Source organism: Trichoderma gamsii (genome assembly GCF_001481775.2).
Source record: "Trichoderma gamsii strain T6085 chromosome Unknown Scaffold_9.2, whole genome shotgun sequence".
NCBI classification, from domain to species: domain Eukaryota; kingdom Fungi; phylum Ascomycota; class Sordariomycetes; order Hypocreales; family Hypocreaceae; genus Trichoderma; species Trichoderma gamsii.
In genome coordinates this window covers 565,672-584,026 of record NW_020171346.1, presented here as the reverse complement: position 1 = coordinate 584,026, position 18,355 = coordinate 565,672, and the positions used below count along the sequence as shown (strand labels likewise).

The 18,355-nt window shown below is 49.8% G+C and overlaps 8 protein-coding genes across 8 annotated transcripts; 3 read left to right on the top strand and 5 right to left on the bottom strand.

Annotated features, from left to right (window-relative positions):
• Window positions 1–1,370: 1,370 nt before the first annotated feature.
• Window positions 1,371–2,873, top strand: TGAM01_v203472 (O-methyltransferase; the record flags this gene model as incomplete). The annotated part of the gene is made up of 4 exons (XM_018801204.1): window positions 1,371–1,643; window positions 1,743–2,073; window positions 2,153–2,304; window positions 2,364–2,873. 4 exons carry the CDS (start codon window positions 1,371–1,373, stop codon window positions 2,871–2,873), a joined length of 1,266 nt encoding a protein of 421 aa, XP_018665475.1.
• Window positions 2,874–3,295: 422 nt separating this feature from the next.
• TGAM01_v203471 (hypothetical protein) lies at window positions 3,296–4,051 on the bottom strand (the record flags this gene model as incomplete). The annotated part of the gene is made up of 1 exon (XM_018801205.1): window positions 3,296–4,051. One exon carries the CDS (start codon window positions 4,049–4,051, stop codon window positions 3,296–3,298), a length of 756 nt encoding a protein of 251 aa, XP_018665476.1.
• An 813-nt stretch (window positions 4,052–4,864) lies between these two features.
• Window positions 4,865–5,602, top strand: TGAM01_v203470 (hypothetical protein; the record flags this gene model as incomplete). The annotated part of the gene is made up of 1 exon (XM_018801206.1): window positions 4,865–5,602. The coding sequence occupies one exon, from the start codon at window positions 4,865–4,867 to the stop codon at window positions 5,600–5,602; it is 738 nt and encodes a 245-aa protein (XP_018665477.1).
• Window positions 5,603–6,083: 481 nt separating this feature from the next.
• On the bottom strand, window positions 6,084–7,192 carry TGAM01_v203469 (hypothetical protein; the record flags this gene model as incomplete). Its single annotated transcript, XM_018801207.1, has 2 exons — window positions 6,084–6,982; window positions 7,081–7,192. The coding sequence occupies 2 exons, from the start codon at window positions 7,190–7,192 to the stop codon at window positions 6,084–6,086; spliced, it is 1,011 nt and encodes a 336-aa protein (XP_018665478.1).
• A 988-nt stretch (window positions 7,193–8,180) lies between these two features.
• On the bottom strand, window positions 8,181–9,521 carry TGAM01_v203468 (hypothetical protein; the record flags this gene model as incomplete). Its single annotated transcript, XM_018801208.1, has 3 exons — window positions 8,181–8,386; window positions 8,443–8,857; window positions 8,985–9,521. 3 exons carry the CDS (start codon window positions 9,519–9,521, stop codon window positions 8,181–8,183), a joined length of 1,158 nt encoding a protein of 385 aa, XP_018665479.1.
• A 600-nt stretch (window positions 9,522–10,121) lies between these two features.
• Window positions 10,122–12,892, bottom strand: TGAM01_v203467 (hypothetical protein; the record flags this gene model as incomplete). The annotated part of the gene is made up of 2 exons (XM_018801209.1): window positions 10,122–11,816; window positions 11,870–12,892. The coding sequence occupies 2 exons, from the start codon at window positions 12,890–12,892 to the stop codon at window positions 10,122–10,124; spliced, it is 2,718 nt and encodes a 905-aa protein (XP_018665480.1).
• A 2,098-nt stretch (window positions 12,893–14,990) lies between these two features.
• Window positions 14,991–16,574, top strand: TGAM01_v203466 (hypothetical protein; the record flags this gene model as incomplete). Its single annotated transcript, XM_018801210.1, has 1 exon — window positions 14,991–16,574. The coding sequence occupies one exon, from the start codon at window positions 14,991–14,993 to the stop codon at window positions 16,572–16,574; it is 1,584 nt and encodes a 527-aa protein (XP_018665481.1).
• A 751-nt stretch (window positions 16,575–17,325) lies between these two features.
• TGAM01_v203465 (hypothetical protein) lies at window positions 17,326–18,220 on the bottom strand (the record flags this gene model as incomplete). The annotated part of the gene is made up of 2 exons (XM_018801211.1): window positions 17,326–17,778; window positions 17,864–18,220. 2 exons carry the CDS (start codon window positions 18,218–18,220, stop codon window positions 17,326–17,328), a joined length of 810 nt encoding a protein of 269 aa, XP_018665482.1.
• Window positions 18,221–18,355: the final 135 nt, after the last annotated feature.

Here is an 18,355-nt window from a genome sequence, read left to right as displayed (position 1 = left end):
ACCATGACGCGAGGTATCAGGTATTAAGTATCCTGTGAGGCTCGTATATTCAATAACTTGCCAATTAATGGCTAGCTAATCTCAGTACAATACTCACAGAATGCCGGATCCTTCTGTGCGTACCACTCATCCACCGCTGAGTATACCCTGGAGCTTGTCAATCAAGCGTCGCTGTTTATCGATTCAGTTTCTGATCGTACGAGCCTTATAGGTAGTCTACCGGCCGGCATGAGGTAGGATCAAGCGAAAGGCTTCTCTATTCATGGCCCGTAGCTGAATCATGCTAAGCAGCTCGGTTCGGAAAGCGGCCCGGTGGTCCAGCCGCCAGAGAATCGCAGGCCGTCCACCGTGCCTACTAGGTAGGGAAAATGTCTCAATCCCAGGTAAATGAGATGTGACCAGCTAGCTTACCAACAGACACTACGTGTGGAGTAGCGGAGATAAACGACTAGTACCTTGGATCATGTTGATCTGAAAGTACAAACAACATTTACATGGTGATTGTCATGTACAAGTCCCCTTGTTTCATCATCCACAGGAGTGAGATAAGTGGCTATGCGGTAGAACTAGGTATTTCACGCTGTGGACTTATACTGATTGGCCATCGTAGAAACGAAAATTAGGAGTATTGCTCCGTCCCAAACTCTCTGGAAGCTGCCAGCCTGTGTGCATGGAAAAGTGATCTGACCAACAACAAATCCTCCCTCGCCCTTGCGGGTACGAAAACGGGGGCGATGTGCCCACACGGAAGGAAAATGAGTGAAAAGACACAACGAAGACGAGCTCATCTTTAGCGACTACTGCTTTTGGATAGCTTTGGATGTCGCTCTCTCTGCACTGCAACACCCTTGTTTTGACATCAGTAACGAATTGTTGGTCTGCCCAGGCTAGATATCACGGACAAGCACCACAAGCTTTCGTCTATTGTTGCCCCAGCCTTCCCGGCCACGCACTCTCCGCTAGCGGTAGCTAATAATGGGCTCCACTGTGATTGCGTCCAACACCAATATATGCGGTGACAAGCTGGATGCAGAAGGCTCTCTCCTCTTGAACTGGATACGAGCTCCGCCAGCTTCAAGAAGAGCCAATAATGCGGCTTTCCGTGTACCAGGAAATGTGAAATATGCAGAGTGATACAGAAGGAACCGCCCGTTTTGAGTATGTGATGTGATATAACTACATCGGAGAGAGACGTGTTGGACTGTCTCATGGACGGCAGAAGGTGGCTGGTCAGTCTTGACTCTTATAAGTAGTCTAATACAGCCTGATCTTGTTTACTGTATACTTTTCTTCTCTCTGTTCTGGACTTCGTTGTGAAACCCTCTCTTTGCCCATCTAGAGTTAAGAAGTATTCACATACTTTAGACACAATGGGCGGCTCGTTGACAAAGCCGGCTACAGAGTCATCCGTTGACCGAATGACGACGCTATCAAAAGACATTGAAGAAAAGACGCGATATCTAACTGACGCCTTACGATCAAAGGGCCTCGATGCTCCTTCTTACAAGGCAAACGGCCTTTCTGACTTTCCTCTTACAGAAGTCGAAGCCGTGAGGACCAGACAAGAACTTGTGGCACTGACGAAAGAACTGCACGACCTCGTTCTGGGTCCTCGAGAGACTTTGAAGAACATGGCTTGGGAAGTGAGCTTTAATCTTTTATTCGCTAGTCATAGGCCTCGTGAAATCCTGAATATGCTAACTGTATGGATTATCCAGTCCATCAGCTACATACCTTTACAGGCAATATGCGAGTTCAAAATTGCAGAGGCTGTGCCATTGACGGGCTCTATCTCCTATGAAGAGCTAGCAATCAAGGTACATGATTTGACTGGCACCACGATATTACCATCGGATCTACGACGCTTGATGCGCCTTGCAATTGCCAACAACATATTCCAAGAGCCAAAGATCGGTTCGGTCGCTCATAACCGGGCATCTTTGCTGCTGCTAGAGGACGAGTCCTTGGCCAGCTGGACGGCATTTTATACAATGGATCTCTTGGCTCCTATATCTCAAACTGTCGCCGCCATGAAGGCCTGGCCTGGATCTCAGGAAACCAACGAAACGGCAAGTACGAGTCCAGCAATATTCTATGATGGACACTAACTAATAAACGTTACAGGGCGTGAATATCGCGTTCAATCACAAAGAAAGCTTCTTTGATCATCTACAGGCGGATGAGGCTCGGGCAAGACGATATGACTTGATGCTGCAGTCTCATGGCCAGCGAGAGGGATATGATGTATCACATACCGTGTCGGGATACCCTTGGGCTAAATTGGGCAAAGGAACTGTTGTTGATGTAAGTTATACGCAATATGTCTCTCGTTTCATCACCACCAGCTAATTTAAAATTTTTAGATGGGTGGCAATGAAGGATTCGTAGCAATCGCTCTCGCAGAAGCCTTTCCATCGTTATCATTTGTCGTACAAGATTTAGAGGGCATGCGAACACCCGAAATGGCCGATAAGATCCCTAAGCATCTCGCCAACCAGATATCCCTCACGACGCACGACTTCTTCCAGCCTCAGACAGAGACTGGTGACGCATATCTCTTTCGACACATTTTCCACGCATTCTCCGATAAATATGCAATCAATATCCTCCGCGCGCTGATACCTGGCTTAAAGCCGGGAGCTCGCGTTATCATCAACGATATCGTGCTCCCTGACCCAGGTGTGGTGTCACGATTGGAAGAAAAGAGCATTCGAACAATGGATGTGCTGATGAAGGCGGTGTGTAATTCTCGGGAGCGGGAGATGAATGACTGGAAGAGCCTTTTCGAGCAGGCTGACAAGCGCTTTCGCTGGCAGGGCGCTTGGAAGACGAGCGGCAAGCTGTGGTTTATCGAGAGTATATGGGAGCCTTAGTTTTGTACGCGATAGTTCTAATGATCAGGGCGAAGTTCCAGAGAGTAACATTCGTGTAAAAACTTTTTATACTTTACCTGTGTAGTACAATTCGTGTATTCCTTGTGTTTCTTCAAAGCTTTCGTAATGGTAGGGGCCGCATGATTAATGTATCATTTACTGGTTGACCTGAATGAGAAATCTATACGCTTAGATCGAGTGGCTACTTATCACTCAATTTCACAGCAAGCGACCAAATCGGTAACTACCTTATGTAGAATAAAGATGCTCTGTATGTTATTGTCTAGGCCCACTATCGTCTATGTCGATAAATGCTGAAAATGTAGTAAACTGCTATGACCAGGAGCTACGCGACCAAATATGAGATCATCTCAGTTCCTGAATGGTAATTACACTGGGATATTATAGTGCTCTTAGCGTTGTTAAATTTCCCCCATGTCAACCGGGCGAGCGTTTAGACAGTCGATTTTCGTCTCTATAGCATCAAAGCACTCTGTCTGCTCTTTCTCCAGTTGATTCATCTTATCGATGACTGTGAACATCTGCCGAGTCACCCGTTCTAATCCTTCTTTCTGCTTCATTGCAAATGGCAAAATGATTTTTTGAATCCGGTTGAGGTGGTCATCCATGTATTCCTTCAAGCGGTCTTCAAGTTCCCGAAGATCACCTTCATCAGGCAATGTTTGAACCGCAGCGGGAAAGATATCCCACTGGCTGAAATCGTTGGACCGCTGCAGGAGTTGGCTTTCTGCCCTGCGCTTCAGTACTCTGGCCGGTTCCGGATTGTAAGCGCGATAACACTGCTCAAAGTCACTGATGTTAAGCGACCCGAAGATGCCTTCCACTTGGCTGTCAAGAGCCGGGGTGCCAACGCCGAGCGCTCGGATGAAAACATACTTGGCCCATGTTGGTGAGGCTTGACACGACTTGTAGACGCTGTGGTCGCTTGGAGCAGAAAACAGCATCGAAGGCCCCTGCTTTTCGAAGCGCTGTTGCTCAATAAGGGTCTTGTACTCGACTTGGTCCTCAAGGGTCATATTTGTTGCCTGTCGCCAGTATGCCTTGACAACTAAAACACCGTTGACATACTGCGCGTGTGACTCGTTGCAAGGGATGTGAGAAAGCTCGATGTGGATGGGTGGGATATTCGGATTGGTACAGGGGTTGCTTGGTGCCATAACCGATGGCGGTAACACAGGGCGTAACAAAACAAAATAGAGCGTTTGGTGGTGGCTGATGGTCAAAAAAGGTATCCCGATAGTGGCGCGGGCTGAGTTTTGAGATCAATTTGTGAAAGAGAGTAAGAAGAAAAAGCTGGAAGAAATGAAAACAAGATATGGCGTGTAATTTAGAGAAATCTGCGTGAGTTGATTTCGTGTGGTGTGCTGCCAGTTCCCGATAAGTGTCATTATTAACTTTGGCTGAGTGAATATAGTCACCAGATGCCACTTTTCCATTGAAGTTAAGGAGGATTGAACTTATTCACCAGGCACTGAGCGTATAATTAATAGGTAAATGTTATCCAATAAGCCAATTCAATTGCCTATGCCATTGTATAACATGCTAAAACTGATTCTTACAACACGCATGCGGGAGCCTTAACTCTGTAGACGATTCATTTTAACGCACACGGTGAAGTTTCACGTACCAATATTTCCTTGTATTTGGAACAATCTCTGGAATTCATGATAGTCCCAGTGGTTGTATCCATTCTGCCCCTTTCACTTCCTTAAAGTTGACTACACAGCCAAGGCTGTTGTGAGAATCGTTATTCACCACCAACTCACAACGCAAGTAACTAACGTATGGCCTTATGAGTTCTGTGCCGCGATATTTACTAAAATCTTGATGTTTCCATTATTTCCCTATCTTTTTTACTCCATCTCAAACTCAAAAATTTACCCTCATCTGCATACCTTGGCTAATCATCAACCAAATCTCAAAGCCCCCTGCCTCTTGGATGTATGTTTATGCTCCCGCCGGCTACGACCATGGCATGCACACGCATCAATCCTTGCCCAAATCCAGGTATTCCACCTGTTAGTATCGAGCTTCGAGACATACCTTCAACGACGCAACCGGGATTTGCTCTTGCCCTCAGAGTACTCGAGGGATACTGGCGACAGGCGACAAATATGAGTACTGAAGAGCAGTGGGATTACAAGAGTTTCATTGAAAATAGCTATTTCTTTAGGCATGATGAGGGCGGAAAGGAGATTGACTCTCCAGAAAATCACATTCTCTTCAACGAGTTACATGTCACACCGACTTGGGGGAGATATGTGTTCCTGAAATCGTTATTCGGCGAGGAATTCACATCCATCATCGACTATTTTGCGATCGACATATTCGAATCCGTTGAAACTCTTGACCTTGAGGACGAGTATCGCACTTACCACCGAGACCCAAATCGACCCTATAGCGAAACCAGTAGAGAAGTGCAGACGCCATATACCGCCCCATCTGATTCTTCTCTCCCCAACTCTAACTCTACAGAGTACCTCAGCACCAATCGCGATCAGTCAAATATCCCCTCTCCTCTGGGCCAGTCTTCGTCCGTCAATAATCAACTTCTAATGCAACGTGATCTTAAGAGACTGGAAGCCCGCCTCAAAGCGTCCATCGTTGAGATGGGAAATAAGATCCTGGAAGAGGTCTATGAGCTTCGCGAGCATGTCATGGCAGCCGAAGCCAACAATGACCAAATGTCTTCCATAGAGACCAACTGAAAGAAGACTAGGCAAAATCTTGTGCTTTGATAGAGCACACAGCTGAGCGCCTAACCAATGCAATCAACAACCTCGCAGGGGAAGACTTGAGACATGGGACCATCGACAAGCTCGGTGAAGCAGAACGGACAGGATCTATTTGTATTTGAAAGAAAGAAACCATCTTACATTTGGTTGTTTATGTCCTGCCTGTTTGTATGTATGATCGGCGATCCACGCCTTATACAATAGTGAGCTTGGGGATAACAAAGATTTCTTCTACATGACCCTTCATTCCAGTTACCGAGTGTGACGCAGAATACCGCAACGCTTGATGACTACGTAGGAAAAAAAATATGGTTTCCTGAGTGATATATTTACTGTATCATTGTAACGCATGTAGATCGTTTCGTGTAGCATGATGTGTGCCCGCCTCTCTCTAAATCAACCACTGCCGAGAAGAAGAAAAAAGAAGTAAAAATTAGACATGACCAAGGATCCTTTAAACCTTGCTCTTAACAACAGCCCTATTCGCAATATTCTTTTCAAAATTTACAATCATAGCAACGTGATGTGATAGCGCAACAATATCACCCGCTCTATCGCATATAATTATCTCAATATCGGATCTGCCATTGAACGTCTTCTTCGACAAACACCGTATTAGGAGCCACTTCTCGCCCTCCTCCGGCAACTTCTTCTTCACATCAAGATTCATGACCAGCGTGGGATACCAAAAGGCAACCTTGTGCGTTAATTCGCCCCCTGCGACTGGAGGCTCGTTCTCCGTACGAGGCCGGTGCACTTCAATCACAAAAGACGCCGTGATGTCGACCAGAAAGCCTAGAGCTGGATCTTTGAAGGACTCGCCGTTCTTGGCGCAAACCCACATGTCAATGAGAGAAGTTTTGCCGCTCTTTTCTAGGGCTTCGCGGTTGTGGTAGATGTTGAGCTGCTTCACAGCAGTGACTCTGCGCTGGATGACCAGATCCAGAGGCGGCCATTCTGGGTCCTCATTCGTGAGTAGTTTTGAAAAGTCCTTCACGGCAGGCAGCTTCGGCTGCAGAGACCAGCCAGTGTTGAGGCTGATGCCGCTCTCGGCTGCGATGCTTCTGTTTGTCAAATACGCAACGACGACCTTTTCTGACTTTGCGCGGCCGTTTGCTGTGCCGGATGAAATCCATGGTGCTTGAGGGAGGAGACCGGTCTGGTAGAGTGAGACATGAATTACTGTCATGGAGCGGCCTGGCTTGACCTCCTCGACAACGAGAATGGCGCGGCCGGAGACGGTGCGGCTGAGGAACTCCCAGTGGGCGGCGATGGTGTCGGGCTGGTTCCTGGGAGTGAGATATTCTCTTGCTGCACGCAAGAAGATTGTGGCAACATAACCGCCATTGGGGACTGGGAGAAGAATGGTGTTAGTGAGTCTCAATCTCAGGCTTGTTTCTTATGGCACATGTCTGGTGTATACGGGTTTATGAGAATATTGTGTAACATACCTGCGCCTATGCAGAAGCTAGGAGACAGATTCGCCTCAAACGTCTTGTCATCGAGTCTCTTGATGGTGCTCTCCTGCTCTAGAGACGCAGGGATCTGGACTTCGGTGCTCATTGTGTCTGTTCTAAACTGCCTTGAAACTAGGGGCTGCTCTCTGATTATGAAGGGTTGTAGATCCAACAGAGGGGAGAGAATGGAGGAATAAGAGAAGGGAAAGTAGTCAATCGGATTTGGCTATTTTGGGGAATCCCTTAATAACGCCTAGACACGAGATAAGACGTAGAATTGTGTAGGTAGATAAATAGTAGTTAAAGAATCTTGAGAGGGTCTTTTCAGAGACAACCCCCGTAGATATCCCCAGAATCTGCCCGAGCCGAGGTAGCCCCGCCAACCGATTTGCCGTCGAACTCGCTCGCATTTAGTTGACTTGACACTAAAATTGACTGCTTACGGGGCGCTTTTTAGCGAGCTAAGATAGTGCCAAAAGTGGAAATAAGTCGATGCTGCGTTTGCCGTTTGTGGGGGTTGCCGCTGATTGATTGGGGATTTGCGGGGAGCAACGTGGTAGGGCAAAGTATTCAAGAGGCCTGGAAGAGCTGCATTTGCAAGTAACAACAGCGTCAACAACAAGAACAACAACATCAGTCGTTACTGTAATCTTGAAATATCACCACCTCAAGTCATAGTTGCTGCATTGACTTTTAGTTCAATTCATGTGATTGTCCCAGAGCCGGTGTTTACTCATCGTCGGCTACCTCGGCTAAACCGCTCTGTCAGTCGTTCATGGCGCTCCTCTCTTGCAGCGGAAAAGTGTCGGAAGGGATCCAATTGATGAAATATGGAGTTTAAATCTCGCCATTGATGTTGATTACTCGAAACTTGTACAGCTCCATTATGTAGATGCGGTAAAACTAGTGACCAAATATGATGAAGTCCCTTCAGGTGATAAATCTAAGGTGAATTAAAGCTTGAAATACATATTTAAGTTGCTACATATGTAAGCTCTGAGTCCTATGAACTCTCTTCACACCTATGTAAACCCTCTCAATCTATACTATACCTGACATGTATCATGAAAATAGGCGCAAGTGCAAGAAGAACTTTACTCAAATGTCACCCTTATGACCTGCGTATGATTATTGTTCGTATACGCAATCGTCAACGTCTTGCCTGTTTCATCCAGATGCGGATACGCAACTCCCGCATATACAAAGCCTCCATCAATCGGCGTCGCCTCATATACTTCTTTGTCTTGACTCCAGGGACCTTCTGGCTTCGGGGCAGTTCTCAAGGCCACTTTGGGGCCATCTAATGCTCAAAGTCAGTCTTTTTGTTCAGATCCAGTTTCCTTCTGGCAGACTTACTTAGATGGACGTATATATAGCATTTGAAATATTCGCTGTAAACAACCTGGCCCTGTCCAGCTCCCCACATCACCGCCGTCTCAGAATTGTGCTCTGCCAACACTTCCCATCGCCATCCTTTTTCTCTCCCCCACCAGTACTCGTAAGCATCCAGGTTGAAAGCATCTGCTGCCTTGACTCGTGCCTGGTAGATGTACTCTGTATGCGGCCACTCAGTGATCCAGTTGGGCGGATGGCCCCAGATGTAGATGTACTCGCTATTAACATCACGATAGGCGGCAATGTCGCCGTATTTGGCGACCTTTGAACAGTCCCACCACCAACCGCGGTCGCCAAGACGCTGGGTGATAGTAGGCACGCCTTCAATAACCTCGACTCGGGCGATACCAGCTGAGCGATAGTTTTCGTGATCGTTCTGTTTGTATGTGTAAGTGAGTGTAAGTTGAATAAACGTGGTGTAAGTGGCTGTGGGCGTAGGTGTTCGTCTAACCCTTCTCAAGAGAGCCTAGTGAATAGAGAGCATCAATGTAAGCAGAACCTACCACAAGGAAATAGACAGCTCCAACAGCCTTCTCATAATCAACCTCACAGATACTCGTCCCCCCAAACCCAAACTGATTCGTCTCCCCCCACTCCTCCCTAAACGGCGTAAACTGCTTCTGATGCGGCACCGGCTCATCATCATTCAGATGCAAATCGTGCACTACCAGCGGATCGTCCGTCAGCGCCGACACCGCATTGCGCACCATGCCGTGAAAACCTCCCGGGTCTGGCTCTTGGTCCGGATCCGTCACGCCGGGGCTGCACCAGAGCGTGTCGCCATAGACGGCGTACCATTTGCCCTGGATGTGTCCTGCGAAGCCGAGATCTCGGCGGCTGGCGGAGTTGCTGGACTTTTGCTCGCCTAGATACTCGGTTGTGAAGTTGCCAATGGGATTTTCGCCTTCGGGTTGCGTGTTGTCGATGCCGTTGGGTGAGTGGAGCGAGCGCTTTTTGTCTTTGGGGCTGTCTTGTGGCTGAGGTTGGGGGTTGGAGTTCTTGCCTGTGAGGCTGTGAAGCATCTTTTTGAAGCCGCTCATGATGCTGGTGGCAGGAAGCGAGAGGAAAAGAAAACCTAATAAGATAGCTCTAGATACAGTTCGATATAATGAACAGTATTAGTGTATGAAGATAAGAGGTGAAGGATGAAGTTGCCCAGAGATGGGATATAAAGGCGTTACCAAATCTGTGGTGATCTGCCTTCTCCACACTCTCGGCTCACGACGTCACTTTAGCGATCCCGCGATCCGCTAGTACCGCTCTTTACTAGCACTGCCACCTTTATATCTTCACATGTGCCTTAGACTCTTCTACTCGCAACAGCCTGACATGTGAAGTGGATGTGAAACAGCACGGCTGCGATATCCGGCCGAAAAGGCACATGGCCGCGGGGCCATCCGAGCCAAGTTAGCGCCCATCCCAACTCCAACTCATCTGAGGTTCTCCTATTCTTAGCAACAAGTATATTTGCAGGTGCAGTTTCTATTCAGAATGGTCTATTCTTTTGGTGGGAGGGTATCTATTGGAAAATAATGACATGGCTATGGATGGTCTAATGGTGATGATAAATAACAAAGAAGCTAATGATATTGAACGCCTTGAACCCAACAATTCCGTCTCCTGAATACAGTGGCCTATTTTCACAGCCGCCCAAACACCTTGCCAAAAATCTCCCTCGCCTTGACCAGGTTAATGAGGCTCATCCTCTCATTAGCCAAATGCGCAGAGTCGCTGGCCCGCCCGCAAGGCAAGTGGGCAGCCGGCGCTCCAAATTCCTTCTCCAGAAAGCGAATGGCCGGGATAGAGCCGCCTTCGCGGATGTAGAGCGGCTTCTTAGGCTTGCTCGTCGGCAGCTCTGGTGACTCCAGCGGAAGGGCTTTGCCGTTTGTGCTCAATTCATCTGAACTTGGTCGCTTAGTACTGGCGGCATCTTCTCGAGGCTCGAAGCAGTCGGGCCAAGCCTCCACAATGGCGTCGCATAGAATGCGGAAGATGTCGTTGGTCGGATCGCCTAGCCACGGTTCAGACATGTTGTCGATACGAATGCTAATCCTGTTCTCAGAGTCGAGACCATCAAATTCGCGTTGCAGAAAGCCTGTCAGGGCCGTCGCCATCGTGTCCACTTCTTGTCCTGGTACCAATCGCATGCTGATGTGTGAGTTAGCATGGCTGCTCACCAAGCTACCCTCTGGTCCCGACACGTTGTAACGATGAATCGTCAGGTTTGGCTCTCGCCATGTGGCCAAAAGCGACTTCTTAATCTCTGCTTCAGAGACGGCTTCCGCACCACGGCGAACTAGGATAGAGGCAATATCATCGTAGCGAGCCTCTTCCTCTGGCGTCACTGGTGGGATGCCGTCGTAGAAGCCAGGGATAAGGACTCGATTGCCGCGCCCCTTTAGTCTGGACAAGACTGCTGTGAGATCTGAAAGGGGCTCATCATGCATGTAGGAACCGTCAACGCCAGAGTGAGCATCAGGACGCGCTGAGTCAACACACACAGTGGCGTGGAGGACCCCTCGCAAGCCGTAAGTCAGACACGGAACCTCATCGTCCAGCCAGTAACTGTTGGCCAGCAGGATGTAGTCTACTGGGCCAATGTGCTCCTTGTTTCTCTTGATGACCTGTTCAAACCCTCTGGATCCAAATTCCTCTTCTCCTTCAATCAAGAAGATGACATCATTTTCCAATTCTTGCGCCTGCATCAAGTCTGTGACGGCGAACAGTGCAGCCAGTATGGGCCCCTTGTTATCGCTGATGCCTCGTCCATAGAGATAACCATTAGTTCCGTGAACAGTAAACGGGTCGGTGGCCCAGTTGCTCTTCTCATTATCAGCCGATACCACGTCGTAATGCCCGTAAAAGAGGATTCGCTTTCGCCTATCAGCGCTTTCCTTCTTTCCAGAGAATTTTGCCAACACCACAGGGTTGTGCGATTCTCCTGTACTCAGCATCTCGACATATCCGCCCATGCGCTTGAACAGAGCGCCGAGATAGGTGGCCCCCTTGCGGCAGTCTTCCGCAAATTCGGGCCTGGATGACACGGTCTTGTATGAAACGAATTCACTCAGGGCAGAGAGGATGACATCGTCCTCAGTCTTGCTCATATTCTCCGATTTCGGGTCGGCCTCATCCTTGATATTCCATACGCAGATGTCGTTGTCGTTGGCCCCCGTGATGTAATATTGTTCGTTTTTGTAAGTTGCGCAGGCGGATGACAGGATCTTACTCTTTTCTTTGCCATTATGCGCTTTCCACTGGCTGAGGCACTGGTATTTTTGGGCAACAGTTCTTGAGATGTGCTGGTATTTGCCATAATGCGCCGTACTGAATTTCTGTAGAACTGGTGTCAGTGGATGCTGAAATAAGAAGGAAAGCGGGTGCTCACATTGGCCCATCCGTCAGCAGAAGTAGTCCAAAGATAGCCCCAGCCCATCTGGAGCGACATTATGTCTTGATTCTGCGCCTTAATCACTCTCAGCCTCTGGGCTGTGTCCAGGTCCCAGAGCTCGACAATGCCATCGAGCTTTCCAGCATACAGGAAGGATCCGTCTAATGCCAGTGACAGCACAGACTCTGCGTCATCTGCACCAAGCGACATGATCTCCTTGATGCCGGCTCGCTCGGGGTCGTCCGGATCAGTTCTGCCTTGTGCCCCAAGACTCCAAAGCTTAATTGTGCCATCACCACCTCCTGAAATCAGCACATCGTCCTCTGGACCAACTTCCACGGTAGGCCCCTTTGCAATAAGCATGCAGTATATGTAGCCGTAGTGGGCAAACTTGCGAATTGCGCCACTGTCGATTTCCAAGACATTGTTGGCTCGAGGGATCAAACTCCACTTGTCCTCGCTGCGTCTTGGAGTGCTCGTTCCGCCAATCGCCTTGGAGTCGAAAAACCGGTGACTTCTTCGATCAGGATGTCGCTGCGAATCGGGCGTCACTTTTGTGCTTGGGTCGCTCAGGCTAACCCATTGGATCGACGTATTCTGCGCGCCAATGTATAGCGTATCGTGCTGCGGACTGTATGCTGTGGAGAAGATGTCGCCGACATCGTGGTTGCCGTAGATTTCGTATAGGCGTCGGAGCGTTCGAGGGCACCACACGTTGATGATGGGGTCGCAGGCGCTCGAGAATAGGTACGAGCCGTCGGGAGAGAGTGATAGTGACATGACGCTCCTCTTATGCGCCTGGACCTGCTGGACCTGGTGGAAGGTGGAGAGAGACCAGACGACAATCTCGCCATCTTGCGTGCCGGCATAGATGGAATCGTGCTGTGGACTGACTGCGAGGGCGAGGACGCTGCTGCTGTGCTTGAGGCTGTGAAGTAGCTCTGGCTGGGATTGTTTGCAGTCGGGCACTTCGAGAGTAGGCAGAACGGCAGCCGCCGGGTCGACCGTGAGTGAAGGCATCGTGGCTAGAACTGGTCAGAGATTGCTCCCGATATGAAGCTTGGAATGTGCAGGGCTGGCGGGGCACGCGAGTCGTTGCACCAGACCATAACACGACAGAATGCAGCTGCACAGCAAGCAAATGAAGCAGAAATGCGAGCAAGAAGATTCAGCTTCGTACGCGCTCTGTACGAGATTCGGGGAGGACGCGCGAGGATCGCACAATGGCATCTGCGGTCTCATAGAAAAGTCTCTAGAGGACTGAGTCGAGTCACCGCTGACGTGATTGGCAGCAATGACGTGCTTAGTGCGGTTTCGGCGCTAGACTTCTGTTTTACAGGGCTCCCAGCGCGATAGCTTCAGCTTAACAGTGCCCTTGAGCTCCTGTAGGCACTGGGTTCTCAGTGATATCTTGCCGCGATTCCTGACCTGCTCCCTTTGTTGTAAGAGAGCGGATTCGGAGCGGCTTCAACTGCAGAATGCATCCATCCTTCAATTCAGGCTATACAAGCTCGCGTGATACGCTCAATATGATGCCATGGCAACATAGATTTTCATTGATGCTGCCTTGCAATCTGGTGTAATGTACCATGTTTGGTATACGTGGTGAAGGTGTGAAGATGGATGACAAAGTGAAGTGCACAACGCACACATGTAGATAGAACTCACCAATACCTCTGTGCATCAAGTTCGCCGCCTTTTCTCTCACAGCCATTTGATCGCACTTTATACATTCTGCAGTTGCGTTGAGCTGTACTGTTGTTGCCGCCTCATTGGTGTAGCCCGTCTTTTTGGCAAGCCTGGCGATGGTGGTTGTGTGGGAATACATTGAGGCTTCTCGTAGCTGGAAACAAACGCAGTTTGGATTTTACAGGAAAATGTGTCACTGCAGGTAGCTATGAGAGACACATGGGCATAATATACTATTATTCATGTCCACCGCTCCCAAGACCGTCGATACCTGGTATCAATGGCTGAGAAATTTGCTTGTGACGCTAGAGCCAGGTACATGTAAGTGGTGTCACCAAGTGGTGTCGCCTAAGCTGAGATCTCTAAGCAAACATTACTCTTGGCTTATCCGGTGTTGAGTCTCGATGACACCCAGGTTTGCGGTGCACATATGTTGTTGGATTCGATGATGTGGCCACTGAGGTATGGGATATCGATCAAAGGCGGTCACTTGGCGCCAAAACGGCCAATGAATAAAATATCTCCATTCCAGCAACCCAACAGACGGATACCCTGACTTTTTCATCTGCCCAAGGTACATGCAATTAGGCGCCCGCGGACTTGGAAGTGAGACTTGCAGCCTAGATCAACAGCATCAGTCATATGAGCTGATCACTCTCCGCGTTGTTTCATGACGAATATGAGACTTTCATGGTGCCTATAAAAGGACACAGCTCAGAGACGCAAACCTACCCTATCAGACAGAAGGGACTAGGCACTGGGTTCTAATATTGAGCTCAAGAAGGGCTATGATGTGCAGCTGTATCTGAAAGCGTAATGGTCATGCAAGGGAAAGAATGATACATAATACCAAGGCCGGTCTGCCAATTATGGATTGCTCTTCATTGGCTTGCACAAGATGCAGTTAAGACCTGTTAGGTTAGTGAGATTGAGAATACAGAAGCGAAGCCGTACGCGTATATCTCAAGGTCAATGCTCCACCTGTTAATTGTAGAAAAACTACGATATTTGGGAAGCAGCGCTATGATTGAGAATCCAAGCTGCTCTATGCAGGCAAGCAAACCCAACAGTGATGCCAGAGAGGTGTACCGATTCCAGAGTCTGTTTGTCTGTCTTATACCCTGCCGCCTGCCTCCGCCACAAACGCCACACGGTTCCTTGCGCTTAAAAGTAACGCAAACTTTGAGCTGCAGATGCGCCCAGAGCTGAGCCCCACACCCCACACTCTGTGGCGGGGCTGCGCTTTCTCTTTCGCAGCCTTTCTGTCGCATACTGTGAGGCTGGGCGTCTTGTTTTGAAATCGTGGTTTCTTACCTTCTGGCACTGCGCGGCTTTGACATCGTCACCTTGCTTTCGTTATTTTTGCTTCAATAATCTTGCTATTAATCTTTCTTTTTGGAAATACATTTATCATTAATTCTTCAGCGCCATGGACGACCAGTTTGGAGGCCGAACAGACGACGATCTGTTCTACGACGACTTCGAGCCCGTCGAGTCTGAGGCCGTCTTGATCACCGAAGAGCCGTATATCGCGCCTTACACGCAGTCCGCGCCAGCTGTCGAACCAGCGCCAGCTCCGGTTCCTACACCAGACCCAGCTCCTGTTGAGGCTCCAACTCCCGTTCCCGCTGCACCATCCCGACAGAGTCAAACTCCTCCATCCTCCAAGCCGTCGCCAGCTCCCACGCCCGCTGCGGGTAGAGGCAAGAAGGCCAACAAGGGTCTTTCGTCTTCTAGGTTCGCCGAAAACCCGTCTCCAAAGCCGTCTCCCGCGCCAGCAGAGGCTCCTACACAAGCACCGAAGCCAAGGTCGAAGCAGACGCCGAAGCAAGCGCCGAAGCCAGCGCCGAAGCCAGCGCCGCAAGAAAGTCCTCAGCAAGATTCTCAACAAGGAGCCCAGAAAGGAGCCCAGAAAGGTCCTCAGAAGGGTCCTCAGAAAGGTCCTCAGAAAGGTTCTCAGAAAGGTCCTCGGCAAGGTCCTGCAAATGGTCCTACACCAGCTCCCGAACAGGCCCCCGCACCCGAAGTTCCAACCGAAGCTGTAGCTGAGGATACCACTCGGGCCCAGACACAGTCGCCTCCACCCAATGGAGGCCCTATCTCCAAGGAGAGACCACAGCGAATATCGCCGCCGCAAAATACTGCCGTCAGCGCCGACGTACGTGCCAAGTCTGGCTCTAACCCGCGCCAAAAACTTACCGACAATGAGCTGGCTGCCAAGATGGAGAAGATGAAACTGCTGTCAGCAGAGAAGGCGCGCAAGTTTGAAATGGCAGAACAAGACGAGAAGCAGCACGCCGAGGCATACGCGCGAGGAATGGAAGAGGCGCGCAAAAGAAGAGCTGACGAGGCAGAGAGGAGGAAACGCGGCGAAGAAGACAGACGCAAGTTGGAGGACGAGCGGGCGAAGAATCGAGAGAGGAAACTCAAGGCTATGAACATCAAGGATGGCAGCTGGGACGAAGGGAAAGAGGCTTTGGCCGCAGAGGAGGCTAGAAGAGGATTCCGCGGCGCCAATGGTGGCATCAGGGGAACGACGAGTCGAGGCCTGGGTGGAAGCCGATATGCTCGGGGCGAGGATGTTCGGGGCGAGGGCGCTTGGGGCGAAGAAGCTCCAGATGTCGATCGTTTCCTGGATGACCGCTACCGGGGCCGTGGACGGGGAGGTCGTGGGAGAGGCGGCAATGGCCGAGGCAGGGGTCGTGGCCGAGGCGGTTATGATGGACCAGTCAACGACGGTCGTCCAGAAGCCCCTGCTGTGGACAACTTTAAGAAAGCAGCCCCTGTCGCTGACGACTTTCCTGCCCTTCCTGCTGGAAAGAACAGCAACAACAGTGACAACACAAAAACGGACACAGAACAGAGCAGCAATGCAGAGCCAAAACCCACCATGGCACAGGCGGCGCGGTTAGCGATGGCCCCCCCTCAGCCGCCTCTACCGCCTATTGAGCCTGGCGGTGCGTGGGATGACGAGATGGAAGCTCTTGATGCTATGAAACAGTCTAAAATATAGAAAAAGAGATTGGTGTTCAAGCAGCGTAAAGAGCCAGCCTGTAAAGGAGAAGAAAAAGAGAAGGGAGAGACCAAAGAAGAAGAAAAGAGAGAGACAGAAGAAGAAGAAAAGGGAGAGACAAAAGAAGAAGTAAAGGAAGAGACAAAAGAAGAAGAAAAGGAAGAAACAAAAGAAGAAAAGAAAGAAACAAGAAAAGAGAGAAGGAACAGAAAATGGAGGGAGAAGACGAGGAAAATGAGAGAGGAGAACAGGAGGAGGGAGAATAAGATGAAGGGAAAGGGAGTATTGAAATAAGCAGGATCTTTGGTATTGCTACTCATCGCCACCTTTCTTTGGAATTTACCAGCGGCGTCCTCAAGTTTTTGTCTTTACGATTTTGGTCGAATGAGGTATACGATCATACAATTTGAGGGAAAGAAAGGGGTCAAAAGAAAAAAAAAATTATATACATTATTGAGGCACAGATACCACTTTTCGGGATATTATCAGTCCTGTTTGTTTACTGCTCTAAGCGTAATACGGTAGATAGAGCGAAATTGAAGCGCATTTGGCCGATTGTTTAGAGGGGTATATGACTTTGTTTTCCGAATTCTATTTACGATTTTCTCTCGTCCAACCAATGATAAAACACTAAACACTAAGAGGTACCCTGATTATCGTCCGTTTGTAGTTGACTTTGACAGTTTCAAAAACCTTCCCAGACGCCGAGCTGCAATGCAAATTAAGTATTATCATCCCGTAACAAGACAATTCACCACCCTCCGCGATACCCTCTTCCTCCCCTCCCACTTCTGTATCCCCCAGGCCCTCTAGGCCCCCTAGGACCTCCGCCAGGCCCATCATCGTCCATGGCCGGCCGTGACCGGCCCTTCATTTCCTTCGGGAACGCATCGTACGTCTTACGCATCTGCGCATATCCCAGATGCATCTTTCCGTAAAAGTGGTCTGCCAGCCGGCGGTCGTTGTCGAGTCTGCTGAGATAGGCGCCGCAGACGTCGCAGACCTGCAGCTTCTGGTGGCCCGAGGGGCCGGAGGTGTCTGAGAGGGCCTTGAGCTCCTTCTCGCGTTCGGCTTTCTGCTGGGCGGCCTGGCGGACGCGGAAGAGCTCGTCTTGGGCGCGGGAGACTTCGCCGAGGGAGCCGAGGATTTCGACTTCGAGGAGGCCGCTGTTGATGGAGGATGTGAGGTCGGATATAGTTTTGAGCTGTGAATAGTAAAAGAGGTGGTTAGCTGAAGTGCGCCTTTCAAGAGCTTATATGCCAATCGAGGCCAGAGGCAAAGGAACTCACCAAAGCATTAGTCTGCCGGATCTCGTCGGGCGTCTTCTCCAGGCGTCGCTGCGCCGCATCTATCCTGCGATTGCACTCGTCGATGTACTTTTGCAGATCGCGCATGTAGTCGTACTCGAAGCCGTACTTGTGCTTCTCCCGCTCCGACAGCCCCTCGTATTCCGTCTTGAGGGCCTCGGCGTGCACCTTTGGACACTGCCCAAGGTCCTGCTTGGTGTTGGTGAAGAGGTCGTGCGGACACGTGCCGACGATGTAGGATCGGCAGACTTTGGGGTCGTTGAGCGAGAGCTGCTGGGCGCGCGACGAGGCGGACGCGCCCATGAGCTGCTCGAGCAGCTTTCGTTGTTCGGCGGCCATGATGGCGGTGCGCTGCTGAAGTAGAGGGGATTTGCGACGGCGAGGGGGTTGGAGGGGGTGTTGAAGCAAATTGGGTTGATGGGTTGGAGTTTTGGCATCAAAGCAGATGGTAGAAGTGTATTTTTCCCAGTTCGA